The sequence below is a fragment of the Panthera pardus genome, unplaced genomic scaffold (genome assembly GCF_024362965.1).
Source record: "Panthera pardus isolate Hobbes unplaced genomic scaffold, ASM2436296v1 HiC_scaffold_22, whole genome shotgun sequence".
In the NCBI taxonomy this organism is placed as follows: Eukaryota; Metazoa; Chordata; class Mammalia; order Carnivora; family Felidae; genus Panthera; species Panthera pardus.
The window spans coordinates 11,779,994-11,805,041 of record NW_026526788.1 but is presented as its reverse complement, the minus strand read 5'-3'; the positions used below and the strand labels follow the sequence as shown (position 1 = coordinate 11,805,041).

At 45.6% G+C, this 25,048-nt stretch overlaps 1 protein-coding gene and 1 long non-coding RNA gene across 3 annotated transcripts in view; one reads left to right on the top strand and one right to left on the bottom strand.

Annotated features, from left to right (window-relative positions):
* RNLS (renalase, FAD dependent amine oxidase) overlaps positions 1–25,048 on the bottom strand; it is a 345,523-nt gene that overhangs the window by 6,200 nt on the left and 314,275 nt on the right. Inside the window, exon 8 of one of the 2 annotated variants that reach the window (XM_053910244.1) lies at positions 13,285–13,436. The exons of the other annotated variant lie outside the window; for it this stretch is intronic. Coding sequence (XP_053766219.1) covers positions 13,302–13,436 — 135 coding nt within the window. The 3' untranslated portion in view covers positions 13,285–13,301. Of the gene's footprint in view, positions 1–13,284; positions 13,437–25,048 lie in introns of those variants that run through there. 2 annotated transcript variants of the gene reach the window in all.
* On the top strand, positions 4,736–9,626 carry LOC109255392 (uncharacterized). The gene is made up of 2 exons (XR_008425045.1): positions 4,736–6,010; positions 8,372–9,626. It is a non-coding gene; the product is annotated as an uncharacterized LOC109255392 (long non-coding RNA).

Below are 25,048 nucleotides of genomic sequence, written 5' to 3'. Positions count from 1 at the left end.
GCTAAACCCTTTGCGAAATAATCCCATAGCCCTTACCACCCTTCAAGGCAGATAGTTATCTTTTCTCTATTGAGTGAAAAGCCAGTGAGTCACAGGGTTTGGATCTGAAATCCAGTCTGACTCCAAAGTCTATGCTTTTAATCATGTAATCACTATTCTAACCAACCTCTTTCCCTCTTCCTTCCTCTTCGCTTTCTTTTCAAGAAACATGTATTGAATGCTTCCTCTGTACGAGGTGGGTCAGGCGGATACTGCAGAGGTGAGCAAGCAAAACCTGGTCCTTGCCCTGACGGGATATTGGGCAAAGTCAGAAGACGGAATAAGCAATTAGGAAACCCGGTGGCGAGGGTATGGCAGAGTTTGCAGAGCTGTGAGAACAGAGGCGGGACGGCCATGACCTTGCTTGGCTCTTGAAGTGTAGTCGAATTTACACAGCAACCCTCTGGGCTGCCTGTCAGAAGCCCCGTTTGTGTGTGACAGTGCTGAGTTTCAGAGAGGTCCGGACACTTGCTCAAGCCCATGCAGATGGCAAGCGACAGGGCTGCTATTCAAGCCCGGGTCTGGAACACTCAAGGCTGGTGCTTTCCTCCTTGGACCAAGTCACCCGGAGCTAATGGAAGTAACCTCCAATGGAATGACTGCTTTTTACTGTGGTAAGTGACGTGTTTTCCACTAAATAAGAAACAGTTCATTTCTTTCTAGCCAAACGATCATCCCTCTACGTTCTTTAGGGCAAGAAAAAGCCCCAAATTCCTGTGTTTTGAGGATTCTTTCTGTGAGGGAAGTGGAGGAAATCCTTAAGGTAATCGACAGATCCCTTGATGGTTATTTCAGGTTCTGCTCGAATGGAGTTCGCTAGGTGAGTTATTCCTCAGTTAACATTTATTTAGATTTCAAGCCTGCCCACGTTGGATGAATGGCAAGGGCCAACTTCATTTTGGGCTATGATGAACCGGTCAAGGACTAGCACTCCCTGCAGAAAGAAATGCAAAGAGGCTGATGTACGTGACGTTCTCGGGTCCTCGGGACTTCACTGTCGACTCGCTGCAAGTTTGGGGACATTTCACCTCTCGTTCGTCCTCCGGATTTTCTGTACTTTTTTGTGAAATGAACACAGTAGCAGGGAAACGGCTTCAGAGGAAGGATAAGCCACCCGCTGCTCTGAGAGCACTACACGTTGCCCTGGCAGAGGAGGTGACATTCTCAAGCTTCTACACTCTTCGTACACACCATGTATTCTGAACGGCACTGGGCATTTCACAAGTATCTGGTTACCATTTCTGAAAACCGTTCTTGTGAACGGTGTTTGGACATGAGACAACTAATTTCCTGCGTCATGTGTGGATTTCCAGAACAATGCCAGAGGGGGCTAAGAATACTGTTACTCTGTTGACAACAAAAAAATGCTTTTAACATCTGCCCAGGGCCAGAATTTTATCTCTTCTAGTATATTAAAAACACCACGCCGGAGAGTCCGTGCGAAGGGAAGGATGTTTAATTAGTCGGGTGCTTTTGAAATCCTCTCTTTGAGTTCTGAGATAGCGCTGAAGAATAAAAGGCCCCAACTGGCACTGACCCTACTTACCTGAAGGCAATATTTAAACAGAAGAGTCTGGCATCCCTCCGCCCCATCCTCTTGGCCCCATCACGCCCACCATGTTGGCCAACGTGACAGACTGCTAACACACTGTGCCAGTGGAAGTCAATCTCGGACGGCCAGAGCTCCAAGCAGGCCCCAGCTCAGGAGAGCTAAGCCATCATCTCTTCTCAGTACTCAATAAAAGCATTCAGACATCCCAATATGTCTTTTTTTTTTTTTTTAAAGGCATTGATCTTCTGTGTAAGGAAAAGATGATTCCGAGCAAGATTCATCAGAGTTGCTGGTGAAAGATGCTGTGTTACGGGAAAGTGAAGCCAGGGCCTTCTTGGCCTTGCATGATACAAAATTAGGGACAGGAGGGGCCATGCGGCAAGCAAAAGACTGTTAACAGGTGGCTCCCGGGCTACCTGGAGCCCTAAATGTGTCTCGTTTGACCTACACAGAGCTTTTGTAGAACTTAATAACAAATCATAAATCATAAAATAATAAATAATACAAAATAACAGTAAGTGAATAAAATAAAACAAAACAAAAATAATAAAATAATCAGCTCCAGCTTCTGAAAGGGGTGGGGAGACAAGAAAATATAGGAGGATATCTTTGCAGTCTTGGGGTCGGCAGAACTTTCTTCAGATGGAACACCAAAATCGTGACCCGTGAAAGAAAAAAAAAAAAGCTGGACTTTAGCAAAATTGAAAACTCATGGTTTTGAAAGGCACTCTTAGAACAATGAAAGACGAGTCACAGGCTGGAAGAAGTATTTGAAAATCACAAATCTGATGAAGGACGTATATACAGATTAATAAAGAACCCTCAGCACTCAACAATACAAAAATAACCCCATAAAAATAGGCAGAAGATTTAAATAGACAGTTCACCAAAGAAGATGTAAGGACAGCAAATAAATGCATAGAAAGATGCCCAACTGAACTGGTCTTTAGGGGAATGCAAGTTAAAACCACGGTGAGATACACACATCTACAAAAACGACTAAAACTAAGAAGGCTGACTATACAAAGTGTTAACACAAATAGTCAGCTATTGTATGACCTAGCTGTTCTGCTCCTAGGTGTTCATCCAAGAGAAACAAAAGCATATGTCCAAAGACTTACACAAAAATATGAAAGCAACTTTGTGCTAGTAGCCTCAACCCCAAACTAGAAACAACCCCAATATCCATCAACAGATGAATGGATAAACAAATTATGGCGTTTGCATATAATAGAATACTATCCGGCTGTAAGAGGGAATGAGCTATTGATCCACACGCCATGAAGGAGTCTCAAAATTATTATGCTGGATGCAAAAAACCTGACCCAAAAAAGTACATACTATACGATTCCATTTGCGGAAAATTCTAGAAAATGCCAATGAATCTGAAAGAACAGAAAGCAGATTTGTGGTTGTCCCGGAATGGGGATGAGGGTGAGAAGGCTGGATTATAAAGGGATACAAAAGAACTCTCGGGAGAGGTGGATGTGTTCATTATCTTGATTACAGTTCTGGTTCACAAGTGAACGTGTATATAAACCTCCTAAATTGCACACTTTGAATCTGTGCCATGTATCGTCTGCCAGTTACATTGCAATAAGGCTGTTCAAAATGGACAGATCACATCTGGGTCTGGGGGATGCCACATTTCTCTTAAAAACTTACCAGCTGTGGGCCTATATTCCTGTATGACACCAACAGGCTAGCTGGGAGCCCTGCTGTCCCTGGACGTGGTGTCCCTCCGTGCCCACTGCTCTCATGAACTGGCTCCACTCCTCGTATTGAGGTTGCCTGCTTGGCCTCTGAAGGCATTCGAATTTAGACTCCTCAGTCTTGCCACACTCCTTGCAGGCATTACAGTCTTTAAAACTTCTCCTTGCTTCCCAGATTAAGTTACTTTAGATAAGTTCTTCAAGAGTGAGCCTGGGGTCACAGATCATTATGACAGAAGGGCATCAAGGAACTTTATGAGAGTGACACACTTCTTTGGGCTCCCGCCAGCAAGTTGAGACAATAGTTCCCTTGCTTGCGTGGGAGGCTGATTTCAACTCTTCAACTCATAAATAACTCTGGCTAGCATGAATCAAAGGAATGCTTTATTAGGAGAGAAGAGTTGAGGGGCTCCTGGGTGGCTCAGTCGGTTGAGCGTCCGATTTTGGCTCAGGTCATGATCTTGGCGGTTTGTGCGTTTGAGCCCCACATCGGGCTCTGTGCGGACAGCTCAGAGCCTGGACTCTGCTTCATATTCTGTGTCTCCCTCTCTCTCTGCCCCTGCCCTGTTCGCGCTCTATCTCTGTCTCTCTCAAAAATAAATAAATGTTAAAAAAAAAAAAAGGAGAGAAGAGTTGAGGGGCACCTGGATGGCTCAGTCGGTTGAGCACCTGACTCTTGATTTTGGCACAGGTCATGATCTCATGGTTTGTGAGTTTGAGCCCCAAGTGGGGCTCCATGCTGACAGCACGGAGCCTGCTTGGGATTCTCCCCCTACCTCCCCTCAAAATAAACATTTTTTTTAAAAAAGAAGAGAAGCGTTGAAAAGGTTTCTATAATATTCCATAGCTAAAATGGCAAGGCTCAAAGGTCGAGCAAGGCATTCCCCAACATGACTATCAGCCTGTCCTCGGTTGAAGCTTTCCTGCAAGCTGGGACTTGGCTGGCCTGATTCTGTCCCATATCCCTTGTGGCTGCCCTGAGAATACCTATCTGCTTCACCAGAGCCTCTGACAAGTCTCCTTGAACTCTAGATTTTAGCATGGGGAGGCCAGGAAATGTGCTGATCTGGACAATTATTATAACATTTCTGGCCACCCAAGGGCAGTTGAGGACTTCCTTTCTTTTGAGATCTATGCCTTCTGATAATGGCACAGAGACATGGCCGTAAACAGTAGACGTGGAGATCTTAGCATGGGATCATCGTGTCTGCTCACCTCCATGCAGCCCAGTCCTTCGAAGCTCAGAGCTTGGTCTAGACCACAGGCTAACAGCACACCAGATGGTTGAAAACTCTCCTCCAACCCTGGTGTGCTTCCTGACTCTCTATAGGGGAGTCTTCCTCGAGGGGGACTACTCCGCATTTATGCTGGTGCTAACTTTCTGTTGGCTTTCTCTTTCAGAAGAGTCTCGGGGCCCCTGACATCTTCAGGTATGCATGCCTCCTGGAGCCTGCCTCAAGTCCCAAAGTCCTTAGTTTTCTTTGTTAGGAGCTAATTTGGCTGCACTGGCTACAGGAAAATTCCCCACCATTTCGAAAATCCAAGCTCTGTGGTCATCTCTGTCTTCTAGTACCTGTCTCCCTCCAGAATCTGCTTTGTACCACGGAAGAGTTTCACCTGGGGCTGGAGAACATCTTTGACTTTCTGTTTGCCTCAAAAGAAGCTAAGTGCTGCCTATCTATAGAAATTTATGCTATTTCTACGAGTGCAAACTGTATAACTACACAGAGCTTGGAGACTGGGGTTGGAAAGGGAGTAGTTCAGCTTGAATCTATTTTTGGCCAGATCCAATTTAGAGGAAGAACGCCACTTTCATGATGATGGTGATGATGATGATGATGATTACTCTTTGAAGGAGTAGCTCTTCTAGTGACACGTGATGAGTGTCACGTGATCAGCATAAGCACGCACGAGCACACCCTCCATTCTACATTAACGGAGGGACGGGAGGGTGGGTTTCAGTAAAATTTTTAAATCATAAGGATACATACACAAAGTCAGATGTGGTGACTTCAAATCAATCACAGTTGTGGCCAAGCCGTATTTTCCAACAAAGCTGCCAGCTGCCACTGTCTGTAATGCATCCGGAACTCCTCTTTTTTGCTACCTTTTATAAAACCCGCGTCAGATTACTTGGAATGTCCTCAAGAACGTACAAATCTTTGGTTTTTTTGTTCTGTGATTTTGGGGACTGTTCTCGGTTGAATAGCGAACCCCCCAAATTCACATCCACCTGGAAGCTAAGAACATGCAGACATATTAAGAGGACAAGTTTAGGGTGGATCCTATATCCTATATAACTGGTATCCTTAGAAAGAGGAGAGAAAAGAAGAGACACAGAGACAGAGACATACAGGGAGAATGCTGTGTGATGGAGAAGGTCAAAGTGCTGTGTCTACAAGCCAAGAAATGTCAAGGATTGCTAGGGACCTCCAGAGCTAGGAAGAGGAAGGGAAGACTAGACACTATAGAGAGTGACACGGCCCTGCCACGACCTTGATTTTGGACTTCTAGACTCCACAACTATGAGAGAAAACATTTCTGTTGTTTAACCCACTCGGCGTGTGGTACTTTGTACGACAGTCCCAGGAACCTAACACAGGAGCTAAGTCGGTTGACTGAGGAAGTAATCAAGCTGAGTAATTCTGCTGCTGATCAAACAAACGCCGTGATCAACCAGACCAGACGGATTTAAAGGACACAACAGGTAATGGTTGCCTCTGGTGGCGAGCGCTCTAAGACTGGTACCCTTCGCGTTATCTCATGGGTCCTCGAAAAACTGTGGTGTGGTGTCTTAGCTCCATTTCACAAGAGGAAGAAGCTGAGGAGTTTATAGGTTGAGAAACTTGCCTGTGATGGTGCAGCTGGTCGTGGTCAGAATTTAAAGTTTATGCCTCTTTTTCTACACCACACTGCGTCTCAATGTCTGAGGATGACTGCCAAAAATGTTTGAGCAACAGACCTGTCTTTGAACTAATTGTACCATGCCCCAAGGTGACAGATGTGTAGAAAGGTTCTCTTGGACAGTTAGCTCTGGCTTTTGTTGGTTTGTTTAAAAAAAAAAAAATCCTCTGTGATTACTTTCCGGCCACACCTCGTCTATGTTATGTTGGATTCTTTGCCTGCCTAACTTATATTCCCACTCCCTTAGGAGACACTGGGACTTCTTTTCCATCTTGTGCAGAACTGAAGAAGCTGTCAGCACTTAGTAAATAATCAGTACCCACGCCAGCACAGCGATCCCTACAAATTATGACCCTCAGGCTCTGAAGACTAAGAAGAATGTTCAGTTGTGCAATATTCCACTCTTTTAATAATCTTAACAGTGTGGGTCATGTTAGTCCTAGTTTAATATTATAATCCAAACAATATTTGACTCTGAATGCGGAGTGAGGCTCAGGAATCACCCGGGCCAGCGTATTCTAAGACGACTCAGGGTAGCCGGTCGGGCTGTTTTGACCTTTCCAGTATTTGCGAACTGGCTGGGCTTTTTGTCCATCCACTGCCTACATGGCACTCACCACACACATAATAATAGAACAATGGTGCCATTTTTCTTTTCCCTTTCTCTTCTTAAAATCTTGTTAAGAAGAACCAGCTCAGCTTTGCCGTTGTGGTAGATTGAGGGCCACCATGTCTGTTTGCTGGGACCGCTTTGAATGGACTCAAGCTGGACAGGGTCCATCTCCTCTACTCGGCTCTCCTCTACCCTACTTTATCTTTCTGTGTCCCCAGTCAAAGAAATGGGGCTCACCTCAGGCGGAGAGGGTTTTTTGCAAACGGTCCTTGACACTTCGGGTCCCTCTTTTTCTCCATGCGGTGCGAGGCGTGTGCCAGGGCTCATGACATGGCAGTAAGGGAGGATGGTCTTGCTTGGCTGAAGACCAGCTTTGGGTTGAAGCCAATCTTAAATTCTGTAAGAAGTGTTCCTAGACTGTAGCCTTGGTCTCATGCTTCCTTCTCGGAGACGCTTTCTCTTTGTGAAAGAAAGTCTTTGACTTGTGTTCTTTCATTTTCCAGTCTTCCTTTGCTATAAGTCACTTATATCTATTTTTTCCTTTGGAATATCAGTGGCATCATCTCTTGGTCTGTCACACTTTGGGTTCAAAATTGTTTAATAGGTAGGCGCTTTCCAGGTAAACTTCAGAGTCTTTGGCCTATCGTTCAAGGCCCACCTACCCCTCAATCCCACCCCAATTTGTCTGATATTCATTGATTCAATGAGAGGCAAAGGTGCTATGAGAGGATGTAGGCAGGACATGTGACCCAGATTCTGAGGCCAAGAGACGCTTTGCAGAGGAAATGATATCGAGGCTGAAACCCGACTACGAATTGGAGTTGCCCAGATGAAAGATAGAAAAGGTTTTCTTGGTGGGTGGAATGCCATGTATAAAGCCTAGAGGCAAGACTGCAGAGTGCACTTGGGAACTGAGAAGTGCTCTGTAGATGGGGGGCAGGGAGGAGTTGGGCAGGGATTGGGAAGGTGAAGGCTGGAGGCAGAAAGCAGGGACCAGATCCTGTTGGACTTGAAAACCTAGTGGGTTAGACTTTGCCCTAAGGTCAGTGAGGAACCATGGTAGGTTTTAAGCAGGGGTGGTGGTGGTGAGGGAACCGTTAAGATTTACCTTTTATTTAAAAAAAATTTTTTTAAATGTTTATTTATTTTTGAGGGGGGAGGGAGGGGCACAGAGAAAGGGAGACACAGAATCCGAAGCAGGCCCCAGGCTCTGAGCAAGCTGTCTTCACAGAGTCCGACGTGGGGCGCGAGATCATGACCTGAGCCAAAGTCCGACACTTAACCGACTGAGCCACCCAGGTGGCCCAACGTTTCCCTTTTAAAAAGATCATTCTAGCTTCCTCGAGGATAGTAGATCAGAAGAGAGCAAGATAAAGAGACTGGAAACCCAACTGGAGGCTGCAATTCAGACAAGAGACGATAGCAGGAAGTAGGAGCATGGCCAAGAGGACAAGAAATGTGAACAGACTAGGGATATTTAGGTGTCAGGCTGGTTCCGAGTATGTTACCTGATTGCATTCATACCATACATGTTCCTGCTTGTATCCACAGAGACAAATTCTACCCACACCGATGCTGTCTCTACGTGAAGCCTGCTCTGACCTTCAGCCCCCAGAACCTGTATAAGTGCTCGTAAGCTTTTTTGCCCTGTGCCCTTATTTCACGAAGACAACTCATGTACACGGTCAGTTCTCGTTTTTATAACGTGTGTCTTTTCTCAAGCGGATGGCGTGCATTTTGAGCAGAAGCCACGTTGATACGTCTTTTATATTCTGTCCTCCTTAGCGAGTCCCACGTCATCTCACGCAGCGTGGATGGAGCGGTAAGTATTTGTCCCGCCGACCACCCGCCATCGTGTTCCACTTCCGAACACCTGCTGGCTATTCTCGTGCAGGTTTCCTTTTAAGTGGCACAACCAAGCGGTCAGTCTAGTGATCCACTCATTCATTTATTCATCTGCTTATGCTTTTCTTCACTCACTCGCCACAGCCTTACTAGGCAGCTGCTGTCTCCCAGGTACTGTTCTAGGGCCAATTCTCTCTGCCTTTGGCTGAACGGCCCACTTCGTTTTGGATATGGTGTTTCTCGTCACAGAGCCAGACTCCTTCTCCCATTTGCCACATTCAACGAGGATTCAGTGTACCGGACGTGTTTTTCTGCTCTAAGCGCAGCTTAGCGAGTGGTACCCAGATGAGTCACATCATGGGGAGGAACTAAGGTGTGGAAAGATTCCTTTGGCTCCCCAGGTAGAGCACTCGCCTTCCTGCAGTTGGCAAATGTCTTGCCCAAGGGACTCAAGCCTTGGTATTTGAATGCGTACCGGGCCGAGTTAATCCTGTCCTGTTTTTTGACTAGTTCCTGATGTTTACCCAGTTGAAAGAGAATTAAAGAGTGCCAGAGACTCCGTGGATGCATGAATCAGAAGAACGGCGGAGCCCTAATGCAAAGTTCTCCACGTAAAGGCACATTTTGGCTCTTGCCCCCGACACGGTCCCAAGCTCTCGGGCTGCCATTACCCGGTACCCCACCCTGCCAAGAATGGGCATTGGACTAACTGCGGTTTGGGAGGGAAGCTTCTGAGTTCTAAGATTCTTCTGAACTCCACTTGCTTTAAGTGATTTTCACTGCAGAGTTGCATCAAAGCTCTTTTTTTGGCAAAGAAGTTGCCATATACGATTAAAAATAATTTGGGGGGCAGGATCTCTACCAGGAATTGAACAAACAATGTACTGTCTTAAGCTGGTTCCAAATTCCTAATGCATCTGTTTTGTACAGTCCCCATTTCATAAAACTACAATTCCTCGTTTGTCTGAGTTCTTTCTGCTTGCGCGTTATAAAAGTCACACCCGTTTATTCCTGGCCCTGGAGGCACCTTCCCAAGTTTGGGAAAGCCTCTTGTTTGAAGTCACAGAAGCCCTAAATAATGCAGTTGTTGTCAGCACCCCTATTCAACATTTAGCAAGTTACCCCACTGCTTTTCTTGACCAGGACAGATGTAAAACGTCTGACTCCTCAGTTAATTTCCTGAAGATTTCACAGCCCTGATCCATTTTCTGGCCAGAGCCACGATCTTAGATCCGCATACCTCCCCTAATGTCTCCGTTGAAACCCTCCAACGGGGCATCCATGGCCACACAGCGTAAGTCCGCTGTTTTAGTTGTTTAATTATTTTATCTCAAGGCGAATTGTGAGGCTATGGATCAGAAATTTCTAGGTTCAACAGGCTGTTGTCCTCGGTCTTCATCTCAGCTGTGATCATAGAAATTTTCCTGATTTGCTGACACCGAATTTAAACTCAGGCATTCGATTTGCTTTGTTTTTGATGCTGAATCTCTACATCAGTCGGTCACATTAATTTGCAAATTGCAACATCCTAGCCTAAACTGGCCGACACAAAAAAAGAACCCCCCGGCTTACAGAAACTGGCACGTCCGGGGGGCACGTTTAGGCACAGCGGGATTCAGGGTTCACAGAGGATTTTCGGGACTCAGTTTCTCCCAGTTTCTTGGCTCTGCTTCCTGCGAGTGTTGGCATCAGGCTCACGGTCCATGAGCGGGAGACGCGGGACTTTGCAGCGACGGGAGCACAGCCTCCTTTCAGGCCCCGTGGAGACAGGTGGGTTTCTCTCGCCCAGAGGTTCCACAGAATCCTGAACCTGAGTCTTGTTGACCAGAAGTTTTTCACACACCCATCTCTGAATGGGTTCCCCTGGGTAGGGGTAGGCTGATTACTGTAGGACATCCCTGAGGGGAGGAGATGGGGACTGGAGTCAGGACAGAGAGCCCTCCACACAACAGCAAGAAGAGATACCCACCTCGGCTCCTAAGTAAGATGGGAACCGTGGCCCGCTCTCTGTTCCCCCTTTGCCTCTCATAGGATCCAGGGTTGGGTTTAAAGAGGATCCGGCACCGTTAAACTACTTAAAACTCAGGCGTCCGGGTCTGAAGGAACCATAACCGTGCGCACGTGAATGTTACGGTTACACTCGCCGACATGACTTTATTTTCGGTACGGTGATGATGGTGACTTTTTTCCTCCAGTTTTTATCTCCGGGTTTCTTTCCATTTCATGCCACATTTTCCAAGTGGGGTATTATTCTAGCAGACCCTTTGAAAATGACTCCTTTGCAAAGTTAACATGGCGTTTTGGACACCGTTTGGGGAGGCTGAACGGGTAAGTAGGATGTGCTGGCTTTCACAAAGTTTACATAATGCAACTGTTGAAAGAGATCCGGAAGCGTTATCTTCAATGGGACTGAATTGAAAAGAAGCAGAGATTAGTGTACAAAATCCTGTAAGTGTTGGAGAAATTTGGCTTAGTCGAGGCCTCTGTTTTGGCCTCAACAAAATTGACTGAACTGTCCTTCTTACAGCTCCTCATTCCCCTGAACCTGGCATGCCCAGGCCTATCTATAGTAATTATTCTTAGTGCTGCCTTATAGGCCGGGAGGCCACCCGAGATTTAAATAGAAGTGAGCAAACTTCTATCACCTCGGTGATTATTATTATTACAATTACTGTTACTAATAATTATACTAATAATGGCTGCCAATTATCGAGCGTTTACTATGTGTATAGACTAGTACTTAGATTTATAATTTCATTGAATATTCTCAACAGCCACACGAGATAGAAAGGATCATTCTCATTTCCAGGGGAGGAAATCAAGGCAAAAAAAAGCTCCCCTGAGATTTCACAAACTAGTACATCATAAACCTTGGGATTGAGATACAGGTTAGCAAGTTAGTCAGATTCCAAAGCTCATGATTTTTGTTCAGGTCCTGTTAACTGGTAGACTTAGTCTTCAGGTCTATGGAATAGAAATACCATTGCCTTGGGAAGTCTTTTTCCCTGGCCCTCATTGACCAGGGACATTTTACCCTTTCTTTCATTTTGTAGATTTATTTTTCCTCTTTCTTCCATCTTTCAAATTAAAGAAAGACTAAAATTATTCTGGAGAATAACTGCTCACTTGGCTGCTGTGTAATGTGTCCACCGTCACCGTGTGGGGACCGGGCACAGTTTTGTGCATCCGCTAGGTCCTGTGTTGCTGTTTGTCACATTTGGACCTTCATTATCTGTCAGTCCTCACACGGGTAAGCCACCTGTAAATGTTGCTACTTCATCATTACCTTGTCATGTTTGGGAAAGAAGAGATTAAGGACATTGATTAAGACGGGTTGGAAATGCTACCAGAGTTCATAAAAGCTGCATTTCTATGCTGTGCCTTAATCTCTGGGAAAAGAAGGATGAATCCATCCATTCCTGGGCGTTAGCATATCATTAAGAACAGGTGGCTCTCCATTAAGAGTAGGCTCAGAGTTCCGAAGCATCTTCAGGAAAGGCTCTTCAAGGAGAGCCAGCAGCCTTGTTCAAAATGGCTGACCGAATTCGTTGGCTAACGTAACTGAACAGTTCAGGCAGAATTCACTTCAGGCACAGCTAGGGCTAGGGGCTTAAACGGAGTCATCAGATTACCGAGTCATACAGATTACTGTGGCTCTTCACCTTTCACCTCTGCTCTTTCTCTCTTGGCTTAGTGCTCCGGAAGGTTCTCCCCTTCTGGTGACAGAATGGCCACCGGAAGTTTCACGCTTACAACCTCTCAGCTTTCAAGCACAGTGGAAAGACAGTACCTCTTTCCTAAGACTTCTAGCACGAATCCTGAGAATGGCACTTCGACTTGGCTCGAGTCACACACCCACCTCCTGAATCAATTACCGAAAACAGGAAAGAGAACTGGCCAGACTTGGATTGCTTGCTGGCCTCTGTAGCCTAAGAGTGGGATGGACCTCTCCAGAACCATAAAGACCGGAAACGTGTAGAAGGGTGACTTTTCGAAAGAAAATCAGGGCGAAGGGGGGTCAAAAGAACAAAACAGCAAACCATCACACTAAGAACCGCCAGTGTCCACCATGCTTCTTCTAGAACTCAGTTTTTCCACCCGGAAATAAATCCAGCTGCAGACTGCTGTGTTCCCAGGTACCCCCTGATGTGGTAAAGCAGGAGGAGAAAGAGTGATATTTAGGGGGACAGAGAAATGCTCTGAGCAGTCTCGGGGTCCAGCAGGCCTGGAGGCTCCTGTAACTGGGACAAGAGTGGGTCCCCATTAGGCGGGTGGGTGGGAGAGTGCAGGACCAGTGCCGAGGGAAAACGGCTGGATTTTCAGACATCCACTTGTGGTGGTTATTAAGTAAGCTTTTTAGAGCACTTATAAGGCCAGCATCGTGCTCTCCCCTGCCAGGCTGCATTCTCAAGATGTGACATTGAGAGATAATGCCCACTGTCACCAGTGGCCAAAAAATAGGGTCGAGGCGACAAACTACATCAACACTACAGGGCAGTCAGGGACAGGAGTGACATGGGGGGCACTGAGTTAATTAGAGGTCTTCTGGAAGAATATGCATTCGTACATTTTGCAGACATCACTTTATCATCAGCACGAACATGAAAAAGACCTGTGGCTTATGTTGCAACATTTTTTAAAAAAAGAAAGATAACAAAACCCAAAGAAACATCTTGTGTTCCCAGTGGCAGAGAGTGGTCCTCCCTCCGCGAATGTTATTAGATACAGAAAGACAACAAACCTTCGGTTCATAGCAGGGAATCCTGGGTACCTATTAGGAAATAATAGAATAAATTATAATCCCTCCAGGAAAATGAAACAGAGGGCCCTGGCTACAAAGAGAAACCCAAGTGGTGGAGACTCTCTGCATGTAATTTTCATAACTTATCACAAAATAAAAATTCTTAGGACTTTCCTGAATTCTGGAAACTTAATTGAGTTTGATGTTAGAGAAACTCTCTTGTTGTTTTCAAATTAAAAAAAAAAAGAAAAGAAAAGAGAAAAAATAAAAGACACCCTATGTTTTGCTTTCCTGCGCTGTGATGAGCACCAGAGAGCTAGGCTTTGGGGACTAACTGGTGACACCAGGCGGGAACGCTGGCCTCCGGGGCGCGGGCCGGGCGGCGGAACGGCCTCGATCCTAAAGTGGATGTTGGCCAAAGCAGCCAGCCCTGTGCCTGTGAAAATATAAGCTCAGTCTGGCATATGGGATTAGAGAGGGATCATGGAACCTCAGGCATTTCCAAGAAAAATGAATAATATAAGCCCCGGCCTTGGACGATCTGCAGCAAATTAATCCCCCTTTTCCACGATGGCGGGCGGATGCCGGGATGTGGGCTGCAGGTGGGAGGCACACTGTCCTGGGGTTTTGTTCTGTTCTCTAGGCTCCCATTAGGCACCAGAAGTATCCATTTCCTGGCACGAGCACGGGTGTCCGATTCGGTCTTTGCGTAACTTGGACGGCTGGGTGGGCCTTGAACTATCTGAAAGGGCCGACGGGAACCCCACTGTTACAACAGGCTCTGCCTGACCCAGCCTTCCCGTTCTGTCTCTCCGACTCTGGGTCACCAGAGAAGGCCCACACTGACCTGTCCCTCCTCAACTCTCAACCTCTGACCCACTTTGAATATTCCCACCAGATTCGACGTCTTGAATGACCACGTAGAATGAGGCACTCGGTCTCAGAAGTCAACAAGGATGCCCCTTTGTTTTCAGAAAAGCCCTCGAACCCTCCACCTCAGAGAAGCCCATGTCCTTCAAACCTTCTAATCATGCATTTCTTCGAATCTTTGCCACTCTCCTCGGCGGGCCTGGAATATTCCCTTTGCGCCAGTCCCACTGCCCATCACCTGCCCTGTCCAGACCGCCCAGCTCTCAAGGATTCTCCTGCCACAGCTTGCTTGGATCACATAGTAGCTGCCCTTCCCCGTGGGAAATCAATTGCGTCTTATTTTCTCTTTCTTTTTAGCACATTTTTGCACACTTGCGTTGGCGACACTATCAATTTCTTCCTCTCCTGTATCTCTCAAAAGGGTGAGAACTTCGTAGACGTTTAATAATTATTTATCGAGTAAATGAATACATAGCTAAATGGTATTGGATAACACTAAAAACATTCTTGTTATGTGAATAAAATGTCATGTTAGAAAAGTTATAACCTAGCCCCGTCGTTGTTATTTCCAAATCTGAATTTGATCTACAAATAGGTCAGTGTGTCCGCCCCGCCCCATTCCTTGTTCTAAGCTGCAGCAAGAGAAGATACCGGAAATATCTTTCATCGGCGGAATATTCCTGCTGTCCCTCCTCTGCTTAGAGACCTACCGTGATTTCCTATGGGTACCGCGTCCATTTCAAACCGGCCCCTCTACTTCTCCCGTCTCCTGACTCCTTGCTTTTATCACCTCCCAGAAAGCTTAGCTGCCTGGTTCCTACCTTATGCGGCTTCCGGATTCTGACCTCATTTCTGGGGAGGGCTGACCGGCCAGCCTTTGCCACTTCCCTCGCCATGGCAGAGGGCTCCCTTCCCTGCCTTCTGGGCACGGCCCTCTGAAGTTTTATCTTTAAGGCTGTGTAAAAGCTCCTTTTAAGCTGGAGTACCAAACAGGCGGGGGTGGGCGTGCGAAATCTGACTTAGCATTCAGTGTCTATGACTTGTGAGATTAAAAAATAAACAAAAGCAGGCATACTTGAAGCGTTAAAGGCACATCAATGACTTCCAGCTTGTGCTATTTCCTTTTGAACTGTCGTCTTGTGCACGGTGCGGTCTCCCTGCTCCTCAGTGCCTTTGCCCCCTTTGGGGGTCTGAGCCCACCCTCCCGGGGAATCTTGGGGACAGGAAGCCCGGAAGAGTACGGCAGTCCCTGAGCCGAGCCGGCACCCTCACGACTCGGCAAACCCATCTGCCCGTGGTCCCTGATTCACAGGTGAGGGGGCTGGTGACAGCGATTCACACCCATGAGCGTGGCTGGAACACAGCCCCAGGCCTCGCTTTCCCCCTCCGCTGGCTTTTGCTTTGAAATCCGCTTTTCTTTGCATGGAGGCAGCTCCACGAAGGGGCCAGGCATCGTAGGCCATCTCATGGTCAGGGTCAAATCTTCAGGTATGCTTTAGCCCAGAGACTGCTGGGGTCAGGCACTGCACTCTCTGAACTTCCCTGGGACTTCAGTGTCATGGAGGGGACAGGGCCCTGCTCACGGTGGGGCTGAGCATCGGTGAGAAATACACAGGCCAAAAGAACATTATGGTTAAAGGGATCGGGGAGACCAGTCTTCCTTAGATCGATGAGAAAACTGGGGCCCACCTGTTTCTGTAAAATCATTCTGGGGGCTTCTTATTCACCCATTCATTCCTTCTGCCAACATTTATTTAAGGCTTACTACGTGCCAGGCCGAGGGTCCAAGGTCCCATGCTGAGGCAGAACTGGGACCAAGAACTCCGGCTTTCTCATCCCTCGAAGTACTGTGCCCCCTACAATATATAACGGGCCAGTATAGTCTTTAATTACTTGACTTGACCATTTGTCGAACACCTACCAAATTCCAGGCACTGTGTATAAGTGTGGGATGTAATTATACTATCTTGGAAGACACGTGATGCGTGAGCAAACCGAGGTCCAGAGAGGTTGCACAGCACGCTGGATCCTGAAGGAGCCAGGGCTGAGTTGGGGGTCCATATGACCACGAAGTCCAGTCTCCTTTCGTGGTTCCTTTTCACCTGGCCCCCAGACTCCCCACTCCCCACCTAGGGCTCCACTTTGTTTCGCCACCACGCCTTGGCGAATGCAGTTCCCCTGCTTGGCCGTGCCTTCTTTTCTCCCCCTCTACCTAACTACCCCTGGGATTCACATCTTGATGAGCTCAGGCTTCGGGAATGTTTAGGCATGATGAAATCTGGCCACCAAGGCTTCGCTCAGCTGAGCTTGCTGTTTAGGGAGACATCACTCCTTCGAACGCGTTTTCTTTTGTCTGGCTTTACTGACAAGCCCAGGTCAGACCGGCAAACAGGATGGCTACAAAAACGTGTGTCACTGGCCCTTTAGAAAAAAGAAGGAAGACCTTGACCTGACTTCTTTCCTCTTGTCTGGAATAAATTGCTACTTGCCCGGAGGAGGTGGTGATTTGCTATTACCGGCAGAGTCGGGGAAGGCTCTGAATAATCAGATATTCCAATGAATAGAGTGGCGTTCCACGGATCATCAGCCTTCAAGGAATTAGAATGAAATGCACTTCACACAAATACTGTACGAAGCATAATGTAATTTGCTTGCTGGTGTTTGCTGCTGATCCTGTGATCGCCAATTACCACTTGCCAGGAGTTGAGGTGTTACAGAAAGAGCACTGGAAACCAGGTAATTCTGCCACTAACCTGCTAAGGGATTTTGAGGCATTCAACCTTTCACTTCAAAGTCCTATTTCCTCTTCTGTAAAACAAACGTGGTGGGTCAGACTCCGTCTGGTATGCGTGTGGCAATCGAGCCATCATTCCCTGCTCCTGGGTCCGGATCAGACATCGCTAATCGATTGTGGCACTTTTTCCTTCGATCTCTGACAGCCCCTGGATCCTTCTAAACCCAATATTCCAACAGGAGCCTTCAGTCGATTAGAGTTGGCACAGGAAATAAAATCTATTTGCCGTCATTGACCTAGATGACCCCCAGGGTCTCAGCTTTCATGAGTTGCCTGAAGGGAATCGTGCCGGATGGAAAGCTGGATGCTGGTTTGTGGTATTATGAAAGCACTAAGTATTTGACCACTCGACTGAGGTTTTCTCCTTTCTTTTTTATTCTTTTCCTTCAATTCACTGATACCCAGGCCAAGGTGGCTGCTAAAAACGATGGTAGGAATCATATCTAAAATCCTCGATGGGTGGGCCCAAGTGAAGGGTGGTGACAAGGGAGGTCTGGTCAGCGGGGCTCTATGCCTAAGACTCAACTCAACTGTTACCTTCTCTTTGAAGCCCTGTTTCCTAAAAGAAATAGGCAGAAATGGTCAAACCCACATCTGAATCCCCCAACCCACAGCACTAGGCTGGGACGTGTCATTTTCTGGGACGGTTAGTGGAATGTGAAATACAACCCCCCAAGTAGATTATAAGCCTCTTGGAATCAGGGAGAAGCTTCTAGTTACTTTCTGGATTCACAGCCTGATTCCACAACCAATAGGTTGTTTAACCTCTGAGAAGCTGCTTGACTTCTCTCTGCCCCAGTTCTTAATTCATCAAATGGGGAAATCATAACAGTCTATACTTGAGTTCGTCCAGCATATCAGATAAGATCATTGATTTAAGTACTTCCAAGACTGTCTGGTATATTGTTGTTTTTGCTGTTTTTGTTCTTATAAAATCACAGCCTAGCACAATGCTTGATGCAACAGGGGCTAACATAGGTTGACTAATTTCATTTTTAAATGACCATTAGAGATGAATATCCACCTTTTGAGACTGATCCAAGAACCATCAGAATGATATTCAGGGCGCCTGGGTGGCTCATTCGGTTGAGTGTCCAACTTTGTCTCAGGTCATGATCTCATGGTTCGTGGGTTCGAGCCCCGTGTGGGGTTCTGTGCTGACAGCTCAGAGCCTGGAGCCTGCTTTGGATTCTCCCTCTCTCTCTGTTTCTCCCCTGATTCTGCTCTGTCTCTGTCTTTCAAAAGTAAATAAAAATGTTAAAAAAAAATAATAAAAAAGAAAGACAAATATGACAGGGTCTGTCCAGAAGATGGTGGGGAACTGAATGAGCAAAGTTAGCACAAAGGGTCTAGATCCATCTGCTTCCAAGGCCACTAGAAACTGCTGAAGGGAACCACGTGACAAAGAAGGAAGCTCTACTCAGTTTTCTGGGCTTGAGAGATTTTTATTCTTCTAGAATCTTCCATTTTTTGAAGAGTATTCACGAATCCTGAAAGCACTCTGTGAGAACACGTCACTTTTATCTCATTGTGTCCTCAAACACACTTGTGAGCTCAAGATCAAAACAGCGTCATGCCTATGTGACTAATGAGGGGAGTCCGAGGACCAGAGAGGTTATTTGACTTGCCCAAGGACACACAGCTTGTGAGGGACAGAGCTTGGTGCTTAGACTCTCGGCTCCATAATCTCCTCCACTGTCCCTGCTTTCTGTTCTCTCCAAGAACATTTCAGTTGTGGGACTCCCAACAGTTTTTTCTAAACAGCATCCAAAAAGCACAATTGTATCAATTTATTAATGTAAACAATGCATTGATAAGGGACTTTTATCTTCCTCAAATTCTCCAACCCATTTATTTTGCAGCTATAGGAAACCATAAATGTATAAATGAGCAAAACTTAGTCCCACAAAAGGAGTCTGCAAAGCATGCCTGGGCGTGATCGTGGAAAAAGAGGACGGGAACAGCATATAATGCTTAATGAAACGTGTAAGGGACAGAACTGGGCTTTTATTCGAAACACGATCTTCATTTTGCTGCCAAATAAAATGAAACGAGTATGAAACAGGCACAAACCACCACGGGATGTGTTTCCCAAAAGACTCGGACACAACGTGAAGCCAGGAGTTTGCATGCTGTTCATTTAAAAACGAATACAAGGTTATGTACCTTCTAAGCAGACGGGACTTTTCGTTTTCTTTTCCATGGTGGGGATAAAGTTGCAAGGGACCATTATCGATTCATCCGTCCTTTCTCCTGGAGACCAGGATGTACAGGAGACCCATCTTCCAAAGCTGTACCCCACCATGACTTGTAGTGGCTGGGTCTCAGTCACCAGATGCCCCAATGTCTGGGCAGAGTATAAGCACACCATTTGCTAGACAAATTGTGTTATTATGGATTGAATCACCTCCTTCTCCTCCGAGCTACTTTGAGTGGATGTTTGCTCCTGATATCCAAAGAGGTTTTACTTGGCATCACGCAGCTTCTTCGAACTGACATCTAGGTCGGTGGCTCATGCCAACCATCAGGCAAGTCTTCTTTATTTTAATTTTTAATGGGATGATTGATTGCGTGTTGAACATGTTCCAGAACCCGTGCAAAATATTTTAGTGCCTGATCTCATTTAAGCCACGCAACAGTTTGGGTCAGTACAGACGACTGGGTACACTCAACCATCAGCAACGAACACCGTTTTAACCCAAGCCGACTGAGTAGAAACTAAGAATGAGACTAGGAACAGGTGAGCTCACCCAAGTTCATGCAGGAAGTACATGACAGACTTACTGTTGGAACCTAGAACTGGGCACGCCGTTTAACCTTTCTTAGCTTTGGTTTCCTAACTGCATAATGGGACAGTAGTGTTTGCAAAGAACAAATGTTTTGAGATCTAAGGACACACACATATAAAAGTGCCTAACACTGTGCCTGACACTCAGGGCTTGCTGAATATTTGTTTAAAATAACAGTAAGGCAAGGATTTTTAATTGGGGTTCATCGATGGGCTCCAGGAGATCTGATTACTCTCCCAAATTATATGCAGCATTATATATATATATATGTCAACACCCATTTCGGGGAGGTGGGGGTGAGTGTCTGTTTTCAACAGTCTTCACACAGGTCTGTGCTGCCCCGCAGCCCCACCCAAAGTGAAAACCATACACTTAAGATTCTCTTTTGCCCCAACTCATCACTTACTCAGTCCCAAGAAGGAAGAGTTTTGCGGAGTTGTGAGCCACGTGGAAATTTCATGCGAACAGTAAAAAGAGAAGTGCCTGACTTTTGCATGGGAGACCAGACCCTCTGGGCTGTGTCCAGAGTCATTTCTGTCTCTCGGTATCTGTGTGGCTGAAACTGTTAACACCAGGCTGCTTCCTTGGGAGATATTTGAGGAGAGGTGGAGGCCTTTTAGGTCCCTCTGTACCAGGCAAATAAATCCTCTTGGGTTCCTGCGTCTGAGCCTCACTAGTCACGGGATAGGTGCCAAAACCTAGGGTGTGATCAAGTCTTTCTTTGCCAGATTACCTTATCGGGATCTCACTGGTGGTGGCTTTTTAACAGGAGAGAATTTGGAGGTCAAGGTTTCATCTGATTTTCTCTCTGCCTCTCAATAGGATAGTATTTTCCCCCCATCCTTTGTGATCTCTCTCCCTCTCCCTCTCCCCCACCCGTCACACACACACACACACACACACACACACACACACACTGTAGCAAAATCTCAGATGGAAGGCTTCCAACCATTCCACTGGCTTTAACTGATAAAGATCTAGGCAATTTTATTTTCTCTTTTAGCTTCAAAATTTGGGAGAGCAATTTCATGAATAAAATAAGCCATTTTTGTCTCTTTTTAACAAATAATCCAAATAATAGTACAAAACATTTACTGAGTGCTTCCTTTATACTAGTAACTCAACCAGTGTGTTACATGCACCATTATTATTATTCCTCTGACCACCCCCGTGAGATTGGACATGTTATTATGCCCATTCACAGATTAAGAAGGCTTGGAGAGGATAAAGAACATATACAGAGTCACCTGGGTGGGTATCTTACTGGACACTTCAATTACTAAATTGTCACTGATTTGCCTCATGCGGCAGTCGAAAGTGTGAGATGTATGAGTGGAATGCCATCTGTGAGGGCACTGGGTTTAATTTTCATGTCTCCCACAGCAGGATAAATCAATTCTCAATGTTTCCATCCAACAAATCAGGCATCCTAATACCTGCCTCCCACTCCGTCAATGATGAGACTTCTTCCTGAGGGTACACTCATGCCCCCAAAAGACAAAGACTTATTCAGCTTGGTTCTTACGTTTCAGATTCTTAGAGGTCAGCCAGCAATGACATACCTTCTGAACTCTGTGGGGAAGAAAATCCAGATTTGTTACTCTACTGAGCCAGCAAGTGGTAGAAATTAAAGTTTCAAGAACACCCCGTATCTTCTCACTTCCCTACTCATTGAAAAATGGAATTGTTGTATTAGCTCGGGCTGCCATAACAAGATAGCATGGATGGGGCGCTGAGACAACAGACATTTATTTCTCATTGTTCTGAGAAGTCCAAGATCAACATACTGGCCGATCTGGTTCCTGGTGAGGGCCTTCTTCCTTGTGTAAAGATGTCACCTTCTTGCTGGTCTTCATCTTTCCTCCTCTTCTTATAAAGCCATGGGTACCATCATGAGGGGCCCCAATCCCCCAGTCTCCCATCCAAGTCTAGTTGCTTCCTAAAGACCTAGTATCTCTGAAGAACCATCACACTGATGGTTGGGGGAACCCAATTCAGTCCAAAACAATTGTGGTTTAAAACAACTGGGGGCCAATATAGGGCTGTTGACATTATTTTACTAAATAAGTACTTATTCAATTAAAATTAATTAAATGTGATTAGTTAACACGGGAACAGACCGGAAGAAGGTCCTTTAAATGAAATGCACTTTATCAATAAAATATCTACTCCAGCATCCTAATATTTTTGCCTCCTAAGGACTGATGAAAATTGCCATGAAATGAATTTTGTGAACCATTGCTGTTGAAAGGTTTTGTATGAGTTTACAACTAAAGAGACAGAAAGCTTGCTTTGTTTTTTAACAGACGTATTTTGAGTTGGACTAATTTAATTTGTTCACTCAGTTTTCCTAATTTTCGAACCGTTGGGGTTCTGCTCTGAGGCGATACTTAGAGACGAAGAAATTGGGAACAGTCATTGGTGGACATTCCAATGTAAGACAGGTTTATTCAATTTCAAGGACATTCAAGTGAACAATTTTATCTCATCTATTCATGGTTTATATCATCCTTGGTTATTCAGTGTAAAACGTTGACTTTGATCTTTGATGAATATTAGGCTTATAGGTATGAACCCCTATAATTAATGTCTATCCCAACTAACCACATGCCTCTGGATGTAGTTGGAGAAGAATTTCAGCTATCTAAGACTCAGGACATCCCAGCTCCAGCTGGGACTTCAAATGGTGTTTCCAGAACACAAAGAACATTTGATAAAGCTGGAGAGAAATATTTTTTGAAAATGTGTCACCAGGCAGCTTGGGAGTGATTTCACAGAACCATCCTACAGGGTATGAATTTAACCTTTGATCTCTGAAATGAAGGTCAGCAAATTTGTTTTTGCTTTGCATCTTTTATAGTCAACTCAATGTCTGGGTAAATGGGTTTCTGAGGAAGAGACTGTGCTTGTGGTTAAGTGATACTTTCACTCTACAATTTTTAGTCACTTAACCCTCTCTTCCCTGAATTAAATTCTACTGCTTCCCTCAACTTTATTTTTTTTTTATATGTGTGAGAGGGAGAGATCTAAATCTTAAGATGTAATATATTAGAAGGGGGCGATATCCTACTGTAATAAAACGTCCAGAAGTAATAAAATGTCCAAAAAAATGTTTCAGTTATTTTTTTCTTCTTGGAGACAAACATATAAAAAAATGCTGTTTTTTATCTGTCAGTTCAGCTGATGTCTTCTTGCTAAATAAATAAAGTTTTATTGGAATACAACCATGCTTATTCATTTAAGTATTTTTGCTGGTGGCTTTCATGCGGCAACGACAGAGTTGAGTAGTTGCAACAGAGATTGTTACGTCCCACAAAGCCTAAAACATTCACTTTCTGGGTCTTTACACATGTTTGCCAACCCCTGCTTCAAATCAGGGAAGGAAGCTTGGAGTGGTGACTTCGTGAAAATACATCCTTAGCCCAGATACAGCAATGGCTTGGAGGTAAATGATGATGGATGGACACTGGTTTTAATTCAAATATTCACTTTGCAGAAAGAGTCAGAATAACATCAAGCTGATGAAAAGAACAATAGTCGGGCATGCGTTGTAATGAGATAGATACATAGCGGCCAGATTTACTCCTCTGATTCTCCAGCAGCCTATCTAATAAAAATATGTTACGGGAGAGATGAACCCAGAATCTTCAGCTAATGTCAGCCATTTGGGAATACGAGTTTCTTCTCTGCAGCAGATGTGTGGCTCAAAGTTCATCACAAGTGCGCTCACAGGGAGAGCACAGTATGTGTTGCTCTGTGGGGGACCAGCACTGGCCTGTCAATGGAATAACGAATTTGGGTAAAGGACACAGTGGAGGTGGGGCCAGGCTAGAACTTAGAACCAAACAGTTTTAACCCTTTCTGGGCATGACTTTATTTACTTTTTTTAAAAAAATCTTTATTTATTTATTTTCGAGGGGGAGGAGGAGCAGAGAGAGAGAGAGAGAGAGGGAAGGAGGGAGGGAGGGAGAGAGAGAATCCCAAGCAGGTTCCATGCTGGTGGTGCAGAGCCAATGCAGGGCTTGAACTCACAAACTGTGAGATGCTCTCACAAACTGAGAGTCTGATGCTGAACTGACTGAGCCACCAGATGCCCTGACTCTATTTACTTTTTAAATAACAATGATTCTATCTGAGAAATGCCTATAGAATTTAAGGCCAGTCATCCATCAAGGGCCACGGGTTCCAAGCTCCAATCTCCACTCTCCTGTCTCAGAAGTGGACTGCGTAGGCTCCCTCAGCTTCGCTCTCCAGCCCAACCTTCCCGGCACCCATCTTCTGCCTGGAATGGTACTTCTTTCCTGGAAGAAGAAGGGCAGAGACCCACCAACGGGCTTGTGCATTGTCGGATTTTCTATTTTCTGTAGGACGCTGCTTTGTCCTCTTTGGGTCCTTCCTCCCTACAGACTCTTTCCATCTTCCTAGCAAACATGCTTGGGTCTCGCCTGCCTGAAAAATACGAAAAATCAAAACCTGGAATAAAAGCATCCCATCCTTGACTTTGTGGTTCTCTTTGCTACCTTTCTTCCTACCGGCTCTCTGTTAGCAAGGGCAGGATGAGGTTATGATGGCAAACACGCCCTCCATCTTGGCATGACAAGAATGTGTTGCTTCTTTGTGCCCCTAGAAGAGCAGGTGACTCTCCTCAAGGGTAGTTACCCTTAATTCAGTGACTCACAATCAAGGGTCTTCCGTCTTGGATTTTCTTATCTATCCAATGAAGCCTCTTCCATGACCACTGTGGCAGGGAGAGGGAGGTGGAAGATGCAGGCATGGGCTTTTCACTGCCCCAGTTCAGAAGTGACTCGCTGCACATTTCACCAAAGAGCTGTCATATGTGTCTCCTCCGAACTGCAAGGGCACCATCTTCCATGTGCTGGGGAGGGGAGCAGAACCAGGGATTGGGGATTCAGTAATGCTTTCCACGGAGTCCAAACTTCTGTAAGGAGGTGCCTACATGGTGTCATGACTTCTCCAGGGTCCTCTCACTGCCCTCCAGCCCATATCTTCACTTGCCTTTGTCACCATCACTCCACTCAAATTCCTTTTAAAATAATCTCTTCTTACATGGGTCTTCTAGTTTTATATCTAAACATATTTTCTGTGCTATTTCTTCTTTTGTTTCTATGGAATTTGACCCACACTTCAATCCCCTTCTTCCTAAATCCCCTTTTGGCTTGCATGACAGC